At 43.5% G+C, this 21,188-nt stretch overlaps 1 protein-coding gene across 1 annotated transcript; it reads left to right on the top strand.

Annotated features, from left to right (window-relative positions):
* The first annotated feature begins 6,848 nt into the window (after positions 1-6,848).
* On the top strand, positions 6,849-21,108 carry LOC134526092 (methanethiol oxidase-like). Its single transcript, XM_063357570.1, has 12 exons — positions 6,849-7,038; positions 12,022-12,075; positions 13,151-13,263; positions 14,463-14,648; positions 14,942-15,062; positions 16,105-16,287; positions 16,383-16,561; positions 17,614-17,692; positions 18,189-18,310; positions 18,484-18,576; positions 19,580-19,698; positions 20,350-21,108. Exons 1-12 carry the CDS (start codon positions 7,035-7,037, stop codon positions 20,510-20,512), a joined length of 1,416 nt encoding a protein of 471 aa, XP_063213640.1. The 5' UTR covers positions 6,849-7,034; the 3' UTR covers positions 20,513-21,108.
* Positions 21,109-21,188: the final 80 nt, after the last annotated feature.

The following is a 21,188-nucleotide window of genomic DNA, read 5'->3' as shown; positions in this document are numbered from 1 at the left end:
CGGAGGTAGATCAAACCTAAACAGTTCTTCTTAGAAGGCAGCAAACATTTGAAGGGATCCTAAAGTGCCTTAGGTCTGGCTCTCAGCTAATGCAGGTGTCTCCTTTATTCTTGAGAGAGCGTAATTGAGCAGCAAAGGTACAAATAAGGAACAGGATTCCTTTCCTTAAAAAGCTGTTAAGACATGGCAGCTAATAATACTAGTCCTGAAAGAATGACAGTATTATCCACAAAACAGGTGCTAATTACCTCGGCCAGTAACCTACCACTCCAGAAGAAACCTACTCAAGGGAAGTCTTAATAAAAATAGAGTTCGAGGCCTGTAGCCTACAGGACTCGGGGATTTGGCCCAGGATCAAGATATTTCTCTGCAGGAAGCTGTTGTGGCTATAAAAATGTCTGTCTTTTTAATCATTGGGTTTGTTTGTCTTGTCGAGTCCCAGCTGAGATTTCCCTTTGCAGTTTCTCTAAACATCTGGTTGTTGTCATTTCATTATTATCAACTCGAAGTAAAAGATCAGGCTCTCCAAGATTACGCAATTTCTTTAAGCATTATGAAATTATTAACAGTAATAAATGTGAGGGATTTTGTACTTGTTTCAGCTTCAAGCTGTGAGCTCTCCATAAAGGTGAGGCTTAGCATATTGCCTCTTAAAAGAAAAACTGTGATTCCTTCAGGTAGCGTGACTGCAGGATTTAGCAGAAATCTCGATCGTAAGACTTGTGATAAAATTTGAAAGTTGTCAAAAGCGTCATTTAGTATTACATGTGTCGATATTTAACTCTGGTTGGAAGACGACTGTCGACATTTGTGTTGCAGATGATCACTTCGCCAACTTGACAAATTCCCACTAATGCTTTTCAGCCTGCCTCTGTTTCCACGTAAGGTTGGGAACAACCATCCAGATAAATAAGCTGAGAAAGGAATTCTGAAAACTTTGTTGAAAATGCGTTAGACGTTACTAGCTTCCAGGCTAATTCTGATAACGGTGGTATTATTTCAGGAAAAAACACCCCTCTGCTTCCAAATTTCTCCATTTTTTCATAGTCTCTTCTCTCTCATAATCCCACAATCCATAATACTTGGTACTCCTGCTTTGCTGTTGTTTGGAGATTTAACGTGCCTATTCTGTGTTTCACATGTGATGTGGCACTGAAATCACTCGTTAATGTGGATCCGTAGTAGACTTCTACACAGCTACAGTGGAAACATCCTTCCAATTTGTCAGTGAATCCTTACATAGATTTTTTATTTTATTTTATAGTTTTGTGGTGTTTTTACACCAAGCTTACAGTTGTTTTATATAAGCTGTATGTTTAATTAGGAGAAAGTTGTGAGGCATAACATCAAATGTCTCATTTTAACCAAGAAGTATGTTCTCTTCTACTTCTCCCTTTTTGATCAAAGTCTTCTCTTATCATAGAAAGAAATGGGTGTGCTATGATTTGTTCTTGATAATTACAGGCTACTTCTCTCCCAAGTTATTTTAAGGTTCTAACAAATTGTTGAACAATTTTCCAGGGAGTGAAGATGAATAGTGCATATTTCCCGGTTTCTTCTTTGAAGGTAGGCTGCCATTGGCTCTTTTTTGTCTTCTGCAACCTAATTTGTCCTCTACAAATTCTCAAAAATAAATTCTAGTGTGTCCTTTGACTACAAACTTGTTGTGGACGAGTCACTTAAATTACAAATTGGGCCAGTAATTGGGTAGTTTTCATTTTTGGGTGCTCAGCATAAAACACCTGCAGCTGAATTTGCAGAAGGGACAAGCGAGCTGCATATGTTGTTAGAAATAAGTTAATGCTTGGGCTTTTTCTAAAGCGGGCATTGGAATTTAGTAATTGTTTTGGGTCAATGGAGTTATTATTCTCCTCTCTCTCAAGTCAGCAATTGTAAAATAAATTAAACGATGCCCCCTACCGCAGCGGGTATTGTGCAGCTAAATTTAATAGTGTTTATAGAATACTCCTATGGCAAGGTTCATATATAGCAATTTAAAAAAATGCATTTTGTGCTTGGTTGGAATGTGTTGGTCTTTTTTTTTTGCGAAACTTGGGGTTATGTACTAAATATTAATGGTTAAAAATGTTTTAATTACTCAATGAATTGAATTAGGTGTGTGTCATGAAAAAATAATGGTGAGTTATTTCACAATATAGGATTTAAAATGCACATTTAAAATGCAACTGAATTTAATTTATATCAGCATAAAGGGGAATTGAATTTAATTTATATTGACAGCCTGAACTGTAGCTTTTATTAATGAATGCTTGACTTCGCAAACACAATGGCCTCTTAATATTTTTTCCTGGTCATAATTCTTCAGCAGGTCTCATTCTGCCCCCATCTCCGTGGTGTTGGGAGGTTTTCCCTGCAGTCCATTGGATGCTCTGACTCCTGCTTGTCATGGTGGGGTTTTTCTTTCCCATCCTCTTTAGAGGGGAATGAATCTTCTCTCCAGTGGGTTGCCCTGTTGTGCTGGGCTTTTTGTTTTGGGGGCTTATTATTGTGTTGCGTTTGTTTGTATTTCTTTTCTTTTTTCCTTTGATTTAATACGTTCTGCGCAATCAAGAGAAGAAAGAAATAACAGTGTTCGTCTAAATGCAATAGTTTTTACTCGAGCAACATTCTCTATGGCGTTGCCTGAGGTTTGCACGATTTTGCTTGTTTTATAAAGATTCATTTAAACTGACACAACGTTTTCATAAACATTAAAAGGATAAAACCTTAGTATTAAATTGTCTACCAAGCCAAATGCACAACAGGGAATTCTTAGTTGCTGTACTCTTTGACAATGACATTTAGATTTTTGTTCTCATGTTCTTTTTTGGAGAGAGGATTGAGATGTTTGGGAGGGACGAGAGGTGTTGTTTGTATTCATTACAAGACTAGAATGAAAATATGAGTGCAATGTAAGGTCCTGATCCTACTCCTGAAGAGGTTTTGCACTTTGTGTGATTGCAGGACAAATTATACAAACAGAACACATAACTTTCAGTTGCTTAATTCTGTAAACACGTTAGTGAGTTCAAAAAGTCATCAGTAGTAAGGTTGACAGGGAGGGTGACAGACGGCCAGTATGAAACTCGTCCAGGGCAGCGAAGAAAAGAAAACATTTCTAACTCAGACTGTACCTATTTCATGTCGTTTTATATGAACTTTTTGATACATGCCTGATGCAGTTTATAATGGTTAATAATGATAATTCATTCTTTTTATGGTGCTTTTATACAAGGACTCTCAATAAAAGATGAGGAACCCATTATTTCACATCCTGTGCATATGTAATATACAGGAGCTTACAGTTTATTTTTCTTTTCTAATTGTAACTGAAAGACTTGGCACAATTGTTGGTAGAATTGTAGAATCATCAAATTGTCAGGGTTGGAAGGGACCTTAAAGAACATCTAGTTCCAACCCCCCTGCCGTGGGCAGGGACACCTCCCGCTAGATCAGGTTGCTCAGAGCCCCGTCCAGCCTGGCCTTAAAAACTTCCAGGGATGGGGCTTCCACCCCCTCTCTGGGCAACCTGGGCCAGTGTCTCCCCACCCTCACGGTGAAGAACTTCTTCCTAACGTCCAGTCTGAATCGACCCAGCTCTAGTGTTAACCCATTCCCTCTAGTCCTACCATGACCCGACATCCTAAAAAGTCCCTCCCCAGCTTTCTTGTAGCCCCCCTTCAGATCCTGGTAGGCCACTGTAAGGTCTCCTCGGAGCCTTCTTTTCTCCAGACTGAACAACCCCAACTCTGTCCCCGTAGGAGAGGTGCTCCAGCCCTCTGATCATCCTCGTGGCCCTTCTCTGGACACATTCCAGCACGTCCATATCTCTCTTGTAGTAGGGGCTCCAGAATTGGAGGCGAGACTCCAGGTGGGGTCTCACGAGAGTGGAGTAGAGGGGGAGAATCACCTCCCTCGCCCTGCTGGCCACGCTTCTCCCGATGCAGCCCAGGATACGATTGGCTTTCTGGGCAATCTGGTAGATTTTCTGGTAGATCCTGTGTATAATCCAAGGATGGAAAGTAAAGAATTTTCATATTATATGCACCTTGGAAGAATCTGGCTCAAACATCTGAAAAACAGTGTGTCAAAATATGAGGACATGCACCACGCTGTATCTGCTGAGAATGAACTAGGCAAAGTCTCACAAAGAGGCATAGAAGTAAGAGCATTTGAAATCCTGGCCTTAATGCCTGGACTCATTCCATATTGGTCATGAAATGCAATGAAAACGTAATGAAAAGCCGGGATGGGACAGGTACTGTGTTGTCCCATGTTCCCAGCCTGGCTTTGAGAAGAAAACGGAGTTCTCTGTCCCATGCAGCACATAATGAATGGCACACGGAATAGGAGAGTGCAGCTTTTGGGGAATCTTTGGCATGTGAAGCAGTGGAGTAGGTAAACCGTCTAGTCAGGTTGTTTTGAGGCAAAGCAGAATTTACCTTAACGCATAATTTGGAGTTGGGATGCCATGAAAAGGTATGGGCCAGAAACAGGTGTGTTTGGCCCCACCTACACATTCTTTGTGTGCTGCCATAAGTACAATGATGTATTACAACCTTCTCTCAAGACAAGGCATGCAGATGTGTTGATAGAAGTATTCTGCTTTGATAAAGTATGTTTGCAGATCTCGGAGATGACACTTTAATGAGCTTAATTCCTAGATGGGGGATACGAAAATCAGGCCTGCGTTTGCCAGAGGCGTTGGAGGAGCCTGCACTGCCCGCGGGGTGTCACAGCAGCGGGAGCTGCAGAGAGGCGGTGGGGTGGAGCGGGCCTGCCAAGGACTAGGTGAACGCACTCGTGGGTGCTGGTGGGGGATAGTTTTTAACACAGCCCTATTTCACTCAATGGGCTTTACCTCATGAGCCGTTTATAACATTTTCACCACGCTGTTCCCGGCCGCCCCCTTTGGCACGTGCTTCTTTTAGTCTCCAGCGTTTCTTCCGCAATTTCCCAGCTTCAGGCTGCCTCCGAGGCTGTTCCAAAGCCTTCGGGTGTGTACACGCTCCTCTTGGCCTTTCGCTGGTTTTGTGTTGGTGAGAGACACATCCCAAACTGCGTGGTGGATCCCACTGCCTCTGTGGTGGAACGCGATGCGAGCCAAGAGCCCTAATGATTTAATACAATGTGATTTTCATCCTGAGCAGTAACGCGTTTCTTCTTGGGTCAGAGAATTTAAACAGAAGTAAACTATTGCCTGATCAGTTTGCACAGTTTTGTGTGGTTTGTATTTTGTGCTTCTTCTGCTCTCCGGCAGCGTTACTCCTTGCACGGGACTTCAGCGGCTGCATGGGCTGGCCTGGCTTTCCTCCTGCTGACCTGGAGAGCGAGAACTCTGGGCAAGTTTGATGGAAGCAGAAGTGGGTCATTGCTGAGAATGGCTGAAATCTCACCCGTTCTGCCTAAAATTCAGGGCGTAGATCTTGTAATTGAAGTGATGTTTGTGAGCTCCTCTTCATCCTTGGAGTCCCCTTGGCGACAGTGGGGTTCTTCAGGAGAAGACAGATCTTCAGTTAGTGTTTCATGGTGTCTCCTGAGAACATAGTCTCTCGAGTTTCTGAAGTAAATTACGTTTTTTAATAGCAGCTTAAAAAAACCACCGAATCAAGCTTACGTGTAGTGAAGTGGTGTTTTATAATGAACAGTTAAGAAGGGAAGGAGCTGTTGGACAGACAAGGCTGTATCTGAGGAGGAAAAGACCAGAAAGAGTGATAGATACGCAAGGAACTCTTAATGAAAGATGAACAGTCCGATGGACACTAAGGATTTGTGGGCAAAAGTAATAAAAATACCTTTTTTTTCCCAAAAAATTATCTTTTTGAATCAGTTAGCAGAAGTAAGCCCATCAAATGAGATGAGAAAGGCATGACTTGGGTGGCCCATCACACAGTTCAAATAACCACAGCTGTGGAGTATTGAAAACAAAATTCGGAGAAAAGCTTTTTTGAGCGCTAATTTGTTTACATGAAATATTTAGCTAGCAGTCTGAAGCGGTAAACAGGTTAACAGACTGCCTTGGGCTAATTCGTGGTCAGGGGAAGAAGGCTCAGTTCACTAAATAGATCTAAATAAATAGTTATAGGTTATGAGCTCTCCTTGACAATCTCTTGGCTTAATGGAGGGAGTTGCTTCCATAGTTGGAGCATTTCGGCACCCTTTAATTTTTCTGCTGTTACCGGTGGCTTACGCAAATGGCAGAGAAGCGGGACAGGGTGGTAAAATACTCTCGAGAGTATCCTCTCTTGAGAATGTTTTGGAAATGACAGAGGTAATGGTAATGTTGCCTAGGAAAAGGCACTGTCCTTTAAAAAATAATGGGAAACAATAGACTAATTCTTATTAGGGACAGTTTAGCAGAATCCCAGATGGAATAAAGAGTGAAATCCAGACTTTCCGATATTCCGGGGCAGCTGTCGATCTTGAAAGAATCTTCTTCAGGAAGTAATTCTGTGACGTTTTCTGCAGGCAAGTTGTCCGTCTGTAGCTGCCTTGTTTAAGGGACTGAAGGGCCATGAAACCTTAAAAAAATTGCTCCTGCCAAAGCAGACACAATGGGGAGCTGTGACCCGCTCTGGCACGCACCAGCTCCGGGAGAACTTGAAGCATTGCCCAAAACGTAGAGTTTTAAAGTACATTTGTCTCCCCTTTTGCTGTTAGAAAGCATGCTGGCTGTTTCTGCTCGGGGCGGTTACTTGGGTACAAAATACCCAGATAACCATATCTGGAATACGAACAGGACCAGGTGGAAGGCGCAGCGGCGTCAGAGCCCAGTGCAGCAGAGGACAGGGGCTCAAACAGAGCTCTGAAAGCTCCTCCGCTCCCCCGGGAAGCGGAATCTCTGTCCCTGGCCTCCCGCACGAACTCCCAGCTGCTCCGGGACCTCCCCTTGGCAGCCTCTCTCCCCAGCTCTGCCCGCCCCTTCGCTTCTGGGTATATCACCCTCAACGAGCAGCTTTTGCTTCACAAAAATCCAGTCCCGGCAGCTGAACTTCCTCTTGCGCACAGCCAGCGGCCTGAGCGTCCGATCCGACATGGGTAAGAGATCCAGCCCGGGGATCTGGCCAGGATCTGCTGCCCTTGGCTACTGTTCTGCGCTGGGAGACTTGCAAGCAGGGGCCAGCGGGTTTGTTAGCGCAGGGGACTGGGGACGAGAGACACAGGGCTGAAGTTCAGCATTTCCTCCAACTATTGAAAGGTTTACTTCTGGAAGCTATTGACCCCCCCTGTGGTTTTAAATAAGTAGCTTTAATGCTATCAGTAAATGCCTTTTATGCTGCCATTAAACGTGTCTCAGTACCTCGGCATTTAGAAACTGAAATAAGCGTTTGGACTCGCTGCTCTGGTTCATTGTGAAGGTGAATGACGCTTAGGAAGATTGTCGGGAAACCGAGGACCAGAATTTAACTTCTTGCTTATATTTTTATGTTAGACCATATGATTTTCATGGACTTTCATTTTTGGATACGTGGGCAGGAAACAGAGGGAGGGGACTAAGAAGGTTTTTTGCATGTTAATGTATTATTGTGTAATTTGCAAGATGGACACTGTTACGTTGATTTCACAAGCCAGGTTAAGATTGTAGACCTTAGTAAAAAAAGCCCTTATTACACAGAGAAAACCAGTAATTCTGACTCAGCAAAAGTGAGTCTGGTTTATCTGCCTAGGCGAATGTTTATCTTTTTGCGCTTTGGTAGGAACAAAGTAAACTATATTTGTTTTGCTTTGCTTTCTAAAAAACTGTAAGTTTCAGTGTGTAGCCTGGGATAATGCCATTTTTGCCTAAGTGGTCGCGGCAGTCTGTAAGAAGTCGCTAGGCAGTGTATAAAGAGTAAATTAAATACTGCACCTTAAACCTTAAAGTAGCATGATGGTAATTGATTGGTCACAAGGTTTGGAAAAGTATGCTCTTGGCAGTGCAGAAGATCAAGCCTTGGACTGCTCTTCAAAAATTTAACAGATCATTAAAGTCTGCTTGCATAATTTGTTACTTGGGAAAAGACTTGTATTCCAGAAAGAACGTGCTGCTTTTGTCTCTTGCTGTGTAAGGCCTGCGTCTTGTCGTGTATACGGCACAGCTGATACTCCAGTTTCCTTTTTCCCATGTGTGTGGTTTTTTCAGCAGTTTAGCACAATCATACCAGCAACCAGATTTGCCTACCTTCGTTTTTAATATGTCGGTGTTTAACCCATGCGTCCGCCTTAACTTCAGAGGGCTTTCTCTTTACTCGGGCTCTGCAAAAAGCCCCGTTTGGCCCAGATTTATTCCACCGGACTTTAGGCTCTCAACAGAGACGCCTGATTTATTGCCACATTTCTCCTAAACTCCCCCATTAGAGTGAAGAGTCCGAGGCACCTTCCCAGGTTGTCTTGACTGAGCTGGAGAACTCTGCTGCCGTAGAATAGTGCCTATAAAAGGACAAAGTCTTTCCTGCACCTTTCCTTTGTTTCACACTGTTAAACCCAAACTATCAAAGGATACCTCTTTGTGTGAATGGTTATTGAATGTACTACGAAACTGCACTTTATCAGGTGGGATATTTCTTTACAATGCTATTACCCATTGTTGTAAATCTATAAACCTCATTGTCCGGATTACTACTGGCCCTGGGTTAATCTGAGTAGGGTTTGCTCGTGCTGCAGCTTCCTCAGTGGCTTTCCGTAGCACTTCAAAACTTTTAACGCACTGATTAGGTAACTATAAATGTATTGGCCTTTTATTTAAAAAAAAAAAAAAGAAAAAGAAAAAGCTACTTTCAGAAGTTTTTCATTAAAAAAAATCTCCTAAATCTTACTTTTGTAATGTTTTGTGGTATTCATTGTCCTTTTGGATGATCTGTATTTCCCAATATTTCTGTGTCCTGAGGAGCTCGGCGTTTCCAAAGCCTCTCCAGCCCTTGAAAAGGCAGCGAGCTGTCTGTGTCACCTGCTGACAGAGGAAGCGCTTGTGTCCAGAGACCCGGAGCACCGCGGTGGCTTCGCTCACCCAGTAACGGGGACAGATGAACCCAGAGGTTTCTGGTCTGTTGGGCTGACACCTCCAGTCGCCAGCCTTTGACCTCGCACAGCATGAGGTTTTACTTGGCACTGTGGGACAGCTTGGTGCCCAAAAAAATGAGGGAAATGAAATGTTTTATTCTTCCCTGCCACCCGAAAGAGTGCAGTGTCTTTGCCACCATCAGAGAAGCTCTTATAACATTCATGATGTTGAGAACTGCCTCCTTTTTGTCTAAAACTTACAGAGTGGATGGAAGGCTGCAGGGAGTCCCTCGTTATGCTTTACGTGGGAAATTGTGGCTTATGTATTTTCAGCTGTTGTAACCGTAGCAAAATAGCCACAAACCTCGTTGTTGATTTGCATGGAGTTTTCGGTGGATCATTACTGGTGGCTCATGGGGGACTGGACAGTGGCCTTGGGTTTACTGTCCCTCCTGTTCTCCAAAAAGAGGAACAGAACAGATGGAGAGACATGAAAAAATACAGAGCAAAAGGAAACTGGACTGGGTTCCTCAATTCGCTTTGCTTTCCATGTGAGAGAATTGCTGCAGACAACGGTAACAAAAGGAACAGTGATATTTTTATCAGCTCCTGGTGTATATATACAAATATAACTTCATGGGGGTAAGGAGGAATTGGGTTATTGTAACTTAATTTGTGAAAAACGGAAAATTGTGTAACGAAGCAGTTAAAGCTAAATGCAAATGTTCTTCCTGTTAGGTTGACACAAGAGCCAATGATCACGTTCTTTGATTTAGAAAGACAAGGAAGGTGGACTTTGTGGATGGGAACATACCCTTAAGAGAACATGCCTGTAAAAGTGTAAGATACACTGTGAAAAAACATAATCTCGATGCATTTGTCCTCACTGGACTTTGCAAACCACAGGGGTGTGATACCATGTCCCGCTTTCCGGTATCCAAACACTTGGTCGGCTGCCAGATTAAGGGGGATCTGGAACGTAACGAGTAATGTTAACATGTTTAACCACGGATTATTAACATAGCGATGTAAATATTATTGTTAACGTGTTGCTGCAAGATGGTACACATCATGGTTTCGTGACAAAAGCCTTATTTTGTATTCACAAATGAGCTTGGCATCGTATAACAGGGAAAGGCTTGCATCATCCGCGGGTATCTTCAGGCGGTGAGATACAATGGCTCGGAATAAAAGAGTGCTTGAACGAGATCAGAGGGAAAGCAGAAAAAATGTGTATGGGAAGGAGGAAGAGAGAACGTTCATCATCCTGCTGTATGTTTTCTCTGGAAAACAATTTGGCACAAATAATCTTTTTCTCAAAGTAATCTGCAGAAAACTGCATTTGCAATGCTAATTAAGCTGTGGTCTAATGCATACTGAGCTCCTGCTAATTTAGGTGATTGAGAAAATTGGAATAAAGTTTAAATTATGGCTTAGACGTAAATGGAACAAAGCAAACTTTATATTTTGTATTTCCAGATAAAAATATTTTGCAAAGAATGTGAAATTAAACCTAAAGTACTAAATTACTCTTTTTGCGAAGATCCAGTTTTTAAAGTTAGGAGCCTCCGCGGGCAGCGAGCGGGCTGCTGCGAGCATTTGGCCCTCAAAGAAAGGCTCTGTGATGAAACGGGTGCTGGAGCTGTCACTGCCTCTGCATTTGAAATCTTACATCCGTGGCATTCTGAAATAAACTGTTGCTATCAACTTCTCTCTTTAAATATCAGAGAATGGCAAATAATTAGCTGGTTTCCTTATTTTTATTACAGGTAGTTGAGGTATGGAGGGAGGCAACTATACTACATTTTTGCTTCTGGCAACGTGTATTTCACTTCATGTCATATTGAAAAAAATATGCCGGCATCCTGCTGCACAGCACTTGTATATTTTTGTGTTTTAAACGGCTGCTTGCACACTGGTTCCATTTAGGAACGGAGGAGAAGCTTCCTGCGTTGTGCAGCTCCTGCAGCTCCCTGACTCTAGAAAAGTCGAGATTTATTTGTGTCACTTAAGCCTATAAACTTGCAACATGTTGTAACTGCCTCTTAAAGCAGTATTTCAGGGTAATATTGTCTTAATTCTACCTAACAACGTATTGGTACAATCCTGAGCACGTGCGTTCTGGTGGCTGTGTTAGAGTGGAAGTTGTCGAGTGTGTTTGAATATAATTTTGAGGGTTTGTGCATAGAGACGCCCAGATGTGTTGGTTGGGTTTGACCCTTGGTGCTTCTCCGTCTTCTGCCACCATGACACGACGCGTTCCTCCTGACGCAGAGCCCAGCCTTGGACCAGAGGTGCTCCCTCTGCTTGTGTGGGCTTCTCTTCTCCAGGGGACGCTCAGATTCCCTTTCGAGCTTTCCAAAACTACGGTTTCCCTGCTAAGTTGTCCGATTGGTGATGTAGTTGCAGAGCCGGGAGCGGTGACTAAGAATTGCTGCTTCAAGGAGGGTTTGTGGTGGCTGGAAGAGTGGCGTAGAGCAGAGGTGGGGAGCTGAGTCTTTAATAGAGAGAAGGTGCAATGGCTCGTAATTCCTCTTCCTCTTGTCCCTTCTGGTCACCTGCAGTATCACCTCTTACCCAGGCTGTAAATCCTTAAAAATAACCACTTCTTCAGCATTTATATGCAGAGAAAGACTGGAGGTTTTCCAGTAATAATAAAATGGGTTGTTCACATTGGGCAATCTGTCTACTTACTCATCTGGCAGTGATTCAGCAGCTCTCTCTAAAACATTTAACACAATTTTCTTAAATCCCAGACCCTTGTCATATATGAATGTGCTTTGAAATTGTGCGGCTGAACTCCTTGAAATGAAGGCCCAAATTTCCCATTATTTTTGAGCGTGAAGTGTCATGTTCTGTATGTTTTCAGAAACTCAAGTAACCTCAGCGCTGACTGGACTCAGTGAGACTTATGGGTGTTTGGCAATGTAAAAATTGGATCTAAGATTTGTCAATCTCTGAATGCAAAGCCAATGTCCTCATAGAGATAGGCTTTGAAATAATTTGGAGATTAAAACAGCTTATTTTTTTTTCTCCGATTAGCGAAATGCGGAGCATGTGGTCCAGGATATGCAACTCCTCTGGATGCCATGAAAGGCAAGTATTGTAACATCTTTTCTTAAATCCACGCCATCAGTAAAGGAATTGTTTTCCAATTAGGTGAAGACTAAGGGTAGATGCCTTCCGGAATGGTTCATTAATTAGCAACGCCAAGGAGACTTTAAATATCAGAATAGATTTTAGTTCATTTTGCACCCAACTCTGGGCAAGGCATGCAAGCTCTTGTTACCACGAGTCACTGCACTGTGGCACTAAACCAAAGTGGGTCTGGGTTTAGATGTCTGCGTGGCCGAGGTCGTTAACGCTCAGCAAGCTTCTGCTTTTCTATGCTGCAAAATAGAGCTTTGCTTTAAAAATACTGGGGTAAGTGTTTAACCTAAAGATAGGTTTCATTGGTGGTTTTGGATGGCGAGCTCTGTACGCTGCCCTCAGACTCTCTCACAAACCCAAGTGATTGTCTAAGCCAGAAGAAGGGGGAAATACGGCAAGAGGCTGTGGGATATTCTGGGTGACATAGTTCAACGCGAGCTTCTCATCCGCTGTACAAAAGTCACGTTCTGTTCTTCCCGGCCACGTCTGGCTGAATCCTGAACCTCACTAAAGCCCTTGAGGCGTTTTGCTGTAGCTTTTAATAGTGTCAGAACTTCGCCTTGAGTCCTTTGATAGACTTTAAAAGCCGCGATTTTATAGATTGTAATGAGTATGCTTTTGGCATAGGTAGACTGAGATCTGGGCCCTGGCAGCAGGGAGCCATCGCTTGTGGAGCTGGGCAGAGGAGAGGCTTGCCGTGGCCTTGCAGGTGGGAGGGTGGTCTCCAGCACCGACCTTTTTCAGGGAAATAATTGCATCCCCAGAGTCTCATACATTAGGAGGGCGAGTGGAGAGGGCCCACAGCTGAGTAAGGACTTTCTCCTGGCGATTTCTGGCTGCTACAGCTGTACACTACTAGTTTTTCTCCGTAAAATGGAAATACTGAGGTCCAGCTTCCCAGGAGGAATCACAATTTACAGACGGAGAGGTTCAATCCGGAGAAGATTCCCTTAAAGTTAACCACAGCTTTTTGTAAAAATGCGTTCTTTTGATGCATTAAACAAGACTTGTGCCTTGCAAGGTCCCCGGGAGGAGATTGTGTACCTGCCTTGTATCTACAGGAACACTGGGATAGAGAAGCCCGACTACCTGGCCACTGTGGATGTCGACCCCAAATCTCCACACTACTGTCAGGTACCATTTTCTCGGCTGGTGTGTATTTGCGTGCACGTCCTCCATTTCTAGTCTTACTTCTCACCTGGTTCGTGACCCTTCCAGTTGTGAACTTTGGATCTCATGCAGCCTTTCCTTCCCCGCTCTGGTTTGACTTCATCTTTCTTTTTCTTTTCTCATAATCGTTTTCAAGTAGGTATTTGTGTTGAGAACCAATCAAATCCCCTGCTGTTTTTCTTACTAGGTTACCCAAAGCTAACATTTATCCTGTTAGTCTCAAGACACTTTCAGAGCGTTTTTTGTGCTTAGGATTTTGATTGTTCTTTTTGTAACACTGTTGCTGATTTATACTTAGCATGAGTATTAAGCTCTGGAAGCTGGTATTTCCTCGGGGTATGTCAGTAGTGTAGACAGAGTTTATAATGTAGGATGTCGGATATCCCAGGAAATTCTACACATTAGGCATTATAAATCTAATCCATTTACTTTATAAATGGAAAGCTGTAGGTAGTTAGCTACGAATATACCAGATCCAAACTATCGGCAAGGCTGTCCTTAGCTCAGTTTGTCACTGCAAGTGGTGTACACTAAACTGCATTTAAATACGACTCAAATTGCTGAAGATACTTTGGACCGCAGCAGCGAATCTGGTTTCACATCAAAGATCTTCATAATTTGTTCTTTTTTTTAAATAGCCACTGCTTAGGGTTTTATTGCAGAGGAGCGGAGGAAACAAATCTCCTAAAACTTTGACAAACTTAGCTCTAATCTTTCAACTTCTCCTAGTTACACAGAGGAAAAGTAATCAGGAGCAAGAGTGCAAATTAACGTGTCAGTTTGCTACAGTCAGCCCCAGCTGTAATCAGGTAAATGGTGTAAAGTCAGAGACTTGCAGCACGTGGACAAGTCATATTTTTTTCTGTTGTTTTTTCCCATATCATTATTCCATGTCTCCTTAATTGGGCAGAGGCTTTTAAAGATTTGGATTCATTTCGTAGCATACAACATTTAACAAATGCTGTGCAATCGTGATGTCCAACTTCCTTCTCCCCCTTTACAGCTTCAGCTCTGCAGATCTCAGGCTGAATCTGCTTCCTGAATAACAAATAGCAGTTTCCTTCTGCTCTTTATTAATTTATGCTTTGACATAAAGACCCATTTCTTTGCCTAGGGGAAAAACTATAGTAGACTGAATCTTAAGGTTGTCTCTGGCTTTGTAGGTGATCCATCGCCTGCCCATGCCGAATCTTAAGGACGAGCTCCATCACTCAGGGTGGAACGCCTGTAGCAGCTGCTTTGGGGATGCCACAAAGAAAAGGAATCGTCTGATTCTACCAAGTCTGATCTCTTCTCGCATTTATGTGGTGGATGTGGGAACAGACTTGCGAGCTCCTAGAATCCATAAGGTATATTTAGATGACTTCAAGCTGGGGTTTTATTTCTTATGTTTTGACCAAGAGAGAGTGATTTTATGGATTCCAACTTCAAATTAGAATAGGAGAGTCGGAACAGTTATAGAAGCTTTTGTCAAGTATTAGGAACTTGTGGGAGTTTTGAAACTCATGCAATTTATTGATAAACTACACACAAAAATCTTGCACCAAAATATGAGTAAATGTATTACTCCCTCTTAGGGGTGAGACTGGTATTCTGTAGTGATCTCAGAGAAGGTGACTATGACTGTGTATACTCATTTTAGGTTGTTGAGCCAGTGGAGTTGTTCTGGAAGGGTAACGTGGCTAATCCTCACACCTCTCACTGTCTGGGCAGTGGTGACATCTTAATCAGCTGTTTGGGCGACCCTTCTGGCAATGGAAAAGGTATTCATCCCCTTCATTACTTTGGAAAAGTATTTGTGGTATAGTACAGGCTGCAAGCTAGAAGAATTGTTAAGAGCTTACAGTTCTTTTGTGCACGTAACCATTCCAGCGGTTCTTTAAGTAACTATAGAATAAATACTTCAGTTGCCACGTAAGCTGTACAGACATAGCTCTGCCACAGCAATTCACACCTGATGTGGAGGAACCTCTATGGGACTGTCGATGATTTCAGCTTCCATGCCTCAGTCTTTCACATATATTGCTAAAGAAGACCAGCTCTAGTGCTTATAATATGAGCAAGGAACCCATTAACTTTTCACTTGTCCCCCTTTAGCGTGGAGCAAGGAAGAATTGCTTTTGAAAATAATCTGTATCAGCTCAGTATTTGTGACTTGGGCATGAAAGATTCTGTTGCCAACCTAAATCCTCTTCGTCTTATTGTCTAATGAAAATAAAGCCTTTCAGGCTATTCTAGCTTGCATTTTCTGTTTAAGAATTTGAAGGATTCTTGCATAGAAATTTTATTACCTATTCAGACATAAAACACCTGACATCTAAAGAGCTGTTAGGAGAAATACACTTCAGATGGTAAGTGGTGAACCCTACTCCTTTTCACAGGGTTTTTCTCTTCTGGATTGTGGGCATACATGTCCCTGACATGTTATGTACGCAATTCAAGGATACTGGTGGCAAGCAAAGAAAACCAGAGGTGACTCCTCCAGGATCTTCTCTAAGATATCCCTTAATTGAAACGTACTCTACGAGGGCTGACTGATTTATTGGAATGACTTGAGTGGAAATAGAGCAAACTGAAGCTTAAAAGAATCATTACAGGGTGATAAACTTCTTTAAAAATCCAGCTTTCATTTGCTTCAGTCCACAAAAGCGATACTAACGGAATCACAAAATTTTCCTTAAGCATAGGTTGCATTTTACAGAGCGTTTAGAAAACAGACATTTAAAGATGAATATACCATTTAGTTATTTAAAGCTGTGAATCCGTGTGAATGTCCTCAAACATAGTTTTCTGTTTTTATATCAGGTGGCTTTATTTTGCTGGATGGAGAGACCTTTGAAGTGAAAGGAAACTGGGAGAACGGGGAGAAGGTACCCCCCCTGGGCTATGACTTCTGGTATCAGCCACGACACAATGTCCTGATGAGCACTGAATGGGGAACCCCAAAAGTCTTGGCGGATGGGTTTAACCCAGCTGATGTAGCAAGAGGTGAGGGAGCATTTGGTTAAACTCTCAGAACTTAAAGTGATTCCTTGTTAAAATAATATCTTCTGTGCTTATTTTTGTCTGTCCCAATCCATCAGGGCATTACGGCCGCCGCATTAATGTGTGGGACTGGAGCACTCACGCCTACATTCAGGCAGTTGACTTAGGGCAGGGCTCCATACCTTTGGAAATCCGATTCCTCCACAATCCGGATGCTGCAGAAGGGTTCGTTGGATGTGCTCTGAGCGGTGCCGTGCATCGGTTCTACAAGACAGAGGTGAGTAACGAAAGCTGTGACAAATACAGAAGCTCGAACTGAGTTGTTTCAGAAATACGCTGATCACTTAGGAAACAGTAGAATTCAGCTTAAAAAAAAATACAGCTTCTCATTCCAGTCTAATTCTAGCCAAGCTCTAACTTTGTGTCAGGGAGCAAACCTTCCAATGGCAGCCTGCACACACGCCAGCGCTGCGGCTTTCTGAAGCTACCATGTCGTCCCTCATCTTTGAGCAGTTGCAGCTGGTGGGCATTTTGAGTATCTCTGCAGCCGGATTGCTGATGCCCAGCCTGCAAATTTCCAGCAGCCTGATCCTGAAAGGAAGGGAAGCTTAAGAGGTCATGGTGCTGCTCTGTCAGCCCCACTTCCAGTGCTCCTGCCCTCCGCAAGAACTTGTTGATCAGTTTAATCACAGTTAATGAATTGTGAAAGTCTCAAAGAGGGGAAGGTCTTGCCAATGGTAGGAACACTGGTGATCACTTGAACATGAGACAATCTCATGAGCACTGGCACTGGGGAAAGGGCTGCAGCACTGGCTCCACGGCCTGCTCTCTGGCCTGCACGCTGGTCGCCAAACGTCTGTCAATGGGGCAGCTGATCAGAACACGTGAGACTTGTCACCGGTGTCCATGTGTGCTGCCTGCTGCTCAGCCGGTATTGGGAAGCACAGGGAAGACCTGAAGGTAGAAGAGGGAGGGAAGGTGCTGGGGGTCATGGAGAGGGGAGTGGAGCTCTTTCCATTTTAGAGGGTGAGCTGGGGACAGAGAGGACACCAAGCTGTAGGAGATCAGCAGTCTTCAGTTCTGCTACTGTTACAGCAATCTGTTTGAGATGTTATTGCATAGCGTAATCATTAACATTCTCACTGGCAGTATAGTTACCATCCTCACCCCTTGGTAACGCTTATTTGCGGTGTGCGTATCACCTCTGTACAGGCCCTATTAAATAAATAGCACTGTTTGCTTCCCCTCCCCTCTGTCGTGCATAGCTGATCCCTCTTGGCTAACATCAAGGCAGTAATAACGCTGTGTTCCTTCCTGTGCCTTCGGCAGAAAGGAGACTGGGCCGCAGAGAAGGTGATTGAAGTACCCAGCAAGAAGGTGCAAGGATGGGTTCTCCCTGACATGCCTGGTTAGTGTGAGCATGGTGGGAAAAGAAATGGGGAGTTGTCCTCTTCAGTTCCGTGGTACAGTGTAGCTTTTTGCAAAATCTTATCCTTAAATGACAACCACTTCCCTTGTAAAATACTGCATTTCTGTTTGCGTTCTTTGTGTAACGCTTCTGATGTAACCAGATTAGCCTTGCATATGAGCCACCGAGTAGGAGGTTTGTCAGACCACTGCTCCCATGCTGCACAATGCTTGAGGTCAGTTTTTCTAGAAAAATACTTTTTGGATCTTTGAGGATGAGCTCACAGTATTCAGGAATGGTCCTGGGAATGCTGGGAAAGCCCGAACCTCCTTTGAGTAGGCACTGGTTTTCCAAGGATGTTTGATTGTCCAACTCGTATTTAACATATTCTTCTGTGGCTACTATGACTAGAATTTTGAAAGATAATAGGTTTGTGGTCTTATTTGTTGCTGGTCCTGTCCGTTTCCTGACTTTGCTACTGAATATTTTCTTGAAGGTCTTATTACTGATATCCTCATCTCGCTGGATGACCGGTTCCTGTACTTCAGCAACTGGCTGCATGGAGACATCCGCCAGTACGATATCTCCAACACCCGCCAGCCCAAGCTGGTGGGACAGGTGAGGACGCATCAGAAAAGCTGCCACATACAAGGGCAGTACAGTCGTCTTATTTCCTTTTTTTTTTAAAAAGGAGACAATGACAATTTACTTTTGCTTGAGAATTGTCACTATATTGCCTTCACTTTCCTTTGGTAGCCGACGCCTGCTCTCACGCATCCCCTTGGTTACAGGTGTTTCTGGGAGGCAGCATCACTAAAGGTGGGCCTGTAACTGTGGTGGAAGACAAGGAATTGCAGTGTCAGCCAGAGCCATTTGTGATCAAAGTAAGTTTTGCTAACGGGCGCATCGTCAGTGCTCTGCTAATTGTAATCTAGTTCAAAATGTCCCTACACCTCAGTCAAAGGTACCACGAATAAAGCAGTAACTGAGGTAGTTTGTGTCTTGGCTTGCAGCCTGCGCAGGTATCACATTTCAGCATGGATGGAGCTAGTAAACCCCGGTGAGTCTTCTGGGTCCCTGGTGGAATTGGACAAGCTGTTCAACTGCACTGAAGCCTGCGTAATGACATCTTCCCTGCTGCTGTTAGCTTGCTAATCTAAAGCGGTGTGCATCCATCACACTGCCATCATTGCTTCTGATAATTTTTCACCAACTGGTGGCTGAAGCACTAAACCAGCCCGTGTGGTGTTCTACGGTGCTCCTTGTGTGTGTGCGTGTGTGTAAAGAGTTCGATGGCACCTGGCATCGTGATAGAAAAATCAGAGAGCATTAATTGTCTCTGGTCACTATCAATGTGCATTAGTATTATTACTGTCAAGGCAGGTACCTATGGAAAGTCTCACGGGATACGCAACTGAATATGGTCATGGCTGAGATCTGTTGGTCACTGCGGGCGGTTTTGGGAAGTTCACATCCTCCTTTTCTTCATGGTACAGCCTGGGACCTAGCTGCAGTACAGACATCTTATTTTCAGCTGGGTTATGCCACCCACCTCTTGCTTGATTTTTGATGTTTCCATCTAAGTACAGCAACCTGAATCCTTCAGCCCTTACTTTCTTACTTTACTACTAGCTCTGTGAGCTAAATGGAACTCATCGAGATTGGCTCCAAGGCTCCCCATTAATAAGGAGTAAGACTCCCCAAAAAAACTCTTCTCTCTCCAAAACAGGGGATTTGGTGCTCTTGCGTCAAGGATCTGAGAGTGCTGGATGGTCCTCCGAGTAGCAGAACTGCCGTGCTGTTTTGTTTCTCCTTGCTGTTGCATGTCTTCTGTTCAGCCTCCGTGGCAGCTTGTCTTGAGCACCTTGTTCTCTATTGTAATTTTAGGGGAAGAGGGTGCCAGGTGGACCTCAGATGATTCAGCTTAGCTTGGACGGGAAGAGACTGTATGTCAGCAGCTCTCTCTACAGTGGATGGGACAAGCAGTTCTACCCAGATCTTGTCAAGTAAGAAAACTTTGGTAAACAAGGATGGCTGTACAAGCTCATGTTCAAGATTTCTTTCTTAAATAGTGCTATGCGTATGCCGGCTGGTCCGTAGAGCAAAGTTCCCACACAGGGAGACTGAATCCTGTAACTTTTTATACACAGCCTACCAGCCTAGGTGTTTCACCCGCCGGCCAGAGTGCATCCCTCTCAACAGGCACGCAGGAGTTGGGGTCTGCACACACTATTTGTTGAAATCATGATCTTTTGGGAAGTAGATGAGAATGGGAAGAAAGCGGTGAACATGACCTAGCCTCCTGGAATCCATAGTACTTCCAAACTGCCTTTGAGTGTTATCAGCAGGAATTTCTGTTTTTTTGGAATGAAAGAAAGAAGATGATCTTCCAGATGGCCACAGGAGGGCATAGTGCAGCTTGCCTATTCCTTTATAAGTAACAACGGCTGTTAATTTTCACCCCTTCATTGCCAATTGGAGGTTGCGGGTTTCACTGAGGTGATGTAACTCACTTTTGAGACCTGCTAAGCCCCAATTTAAATCTGGGGTTCTTTCCGTTTTATATTAAATGGAGACAAATCCTGCCCAAATATGGAAGAGAAGAGCGACAAATATGAATCCTTTTCCCAATATCTGTTTTCTTGTCCCTTTTTCAGGGAAGGCTCTGTTATGCTGCAGATTGATGTGGATACTGAAAGAGGTGGATTGAAAGTGAATAAAAACTTCCTAGTGGATTTTGGGAAGGAACCTGATGGGCCTGTCCTAGCTCATGAGATTCGTTACCCTGGTGGAGACTGTACCTCTGATATCTGGATGTAATTGTTGTATGGAGATGGTTTCTTTTTTCTCTTTATGTCTTTTCTCTTTCTCCCTCTCTCTCCTCCCTACCCTCCACTTCTCTTTCATGTAGGTGAATCGGTTCAGCTGGAGCTTTGCCTGCTGTCTAAGTGTAGACTTCCATTAGGGTGAGCCACAGAGGCTCCGCTTTCTTCTCATTCTGAGGCAGGCAGGCGAATCTCTCTGAAACACAATATGCATCACGTTTGCTCCGCTCCTTCCTCTTTCGCAAGGTCCGGTGTAATCACAATTGACTGTAGGCTTCAAGGCCGAGGTCACCAGTCTTTTAAGGACTATTTGCCTTGGTTGGTGCCAGTTTGCCTTGCCACGGTTTGGCGGTGGAGAAGCTGTTCCTTAATAACTCTGTAAGAAGGATACATTCCGTGGGCTTGCCCCAGAGCCAAAGTCTCCTGTCCCTGCAAAGCTTAATTTGCTCATAAAGTACTCAGTGCTTCACAGCAGACATAAAAATCATGTGTATCTAATCTGAAGCCACATGTTTATGGCGCTGGGTTATATTTTAACATTTGTGCACTGCTGTTATAAAAAAATCAACAATAAAATTGTTCTTCAAGTCAGGTGGAACTTCACTTTTTTTTTCTTTTAAGAATTTCAGCATTTTCTGTTTCAAAGAACTTAAAATGTAAGATCATTTCAG

The sequence above is a fragment of the Chroicocephalus ridibundus genome, chromosome 21, assembly GCF_963924245.1.
Source record: "Chroicocephalus ridibundus chromosome 21, bChrRid1.1, whole genome shotgun sequence".
Classification (NCBI taxonomy): domain Eukaryota; kingdom Metazoa; phylum Chordata; class Aves; order Charadriiformes; family Laridae; genus Chroicocephalus; species Chroicocephalus ridibundus.
Note: the sequence above shows the minus strand (reverse complement) of the source record. Positions and strands in the feature narration are given on the sequence as shown.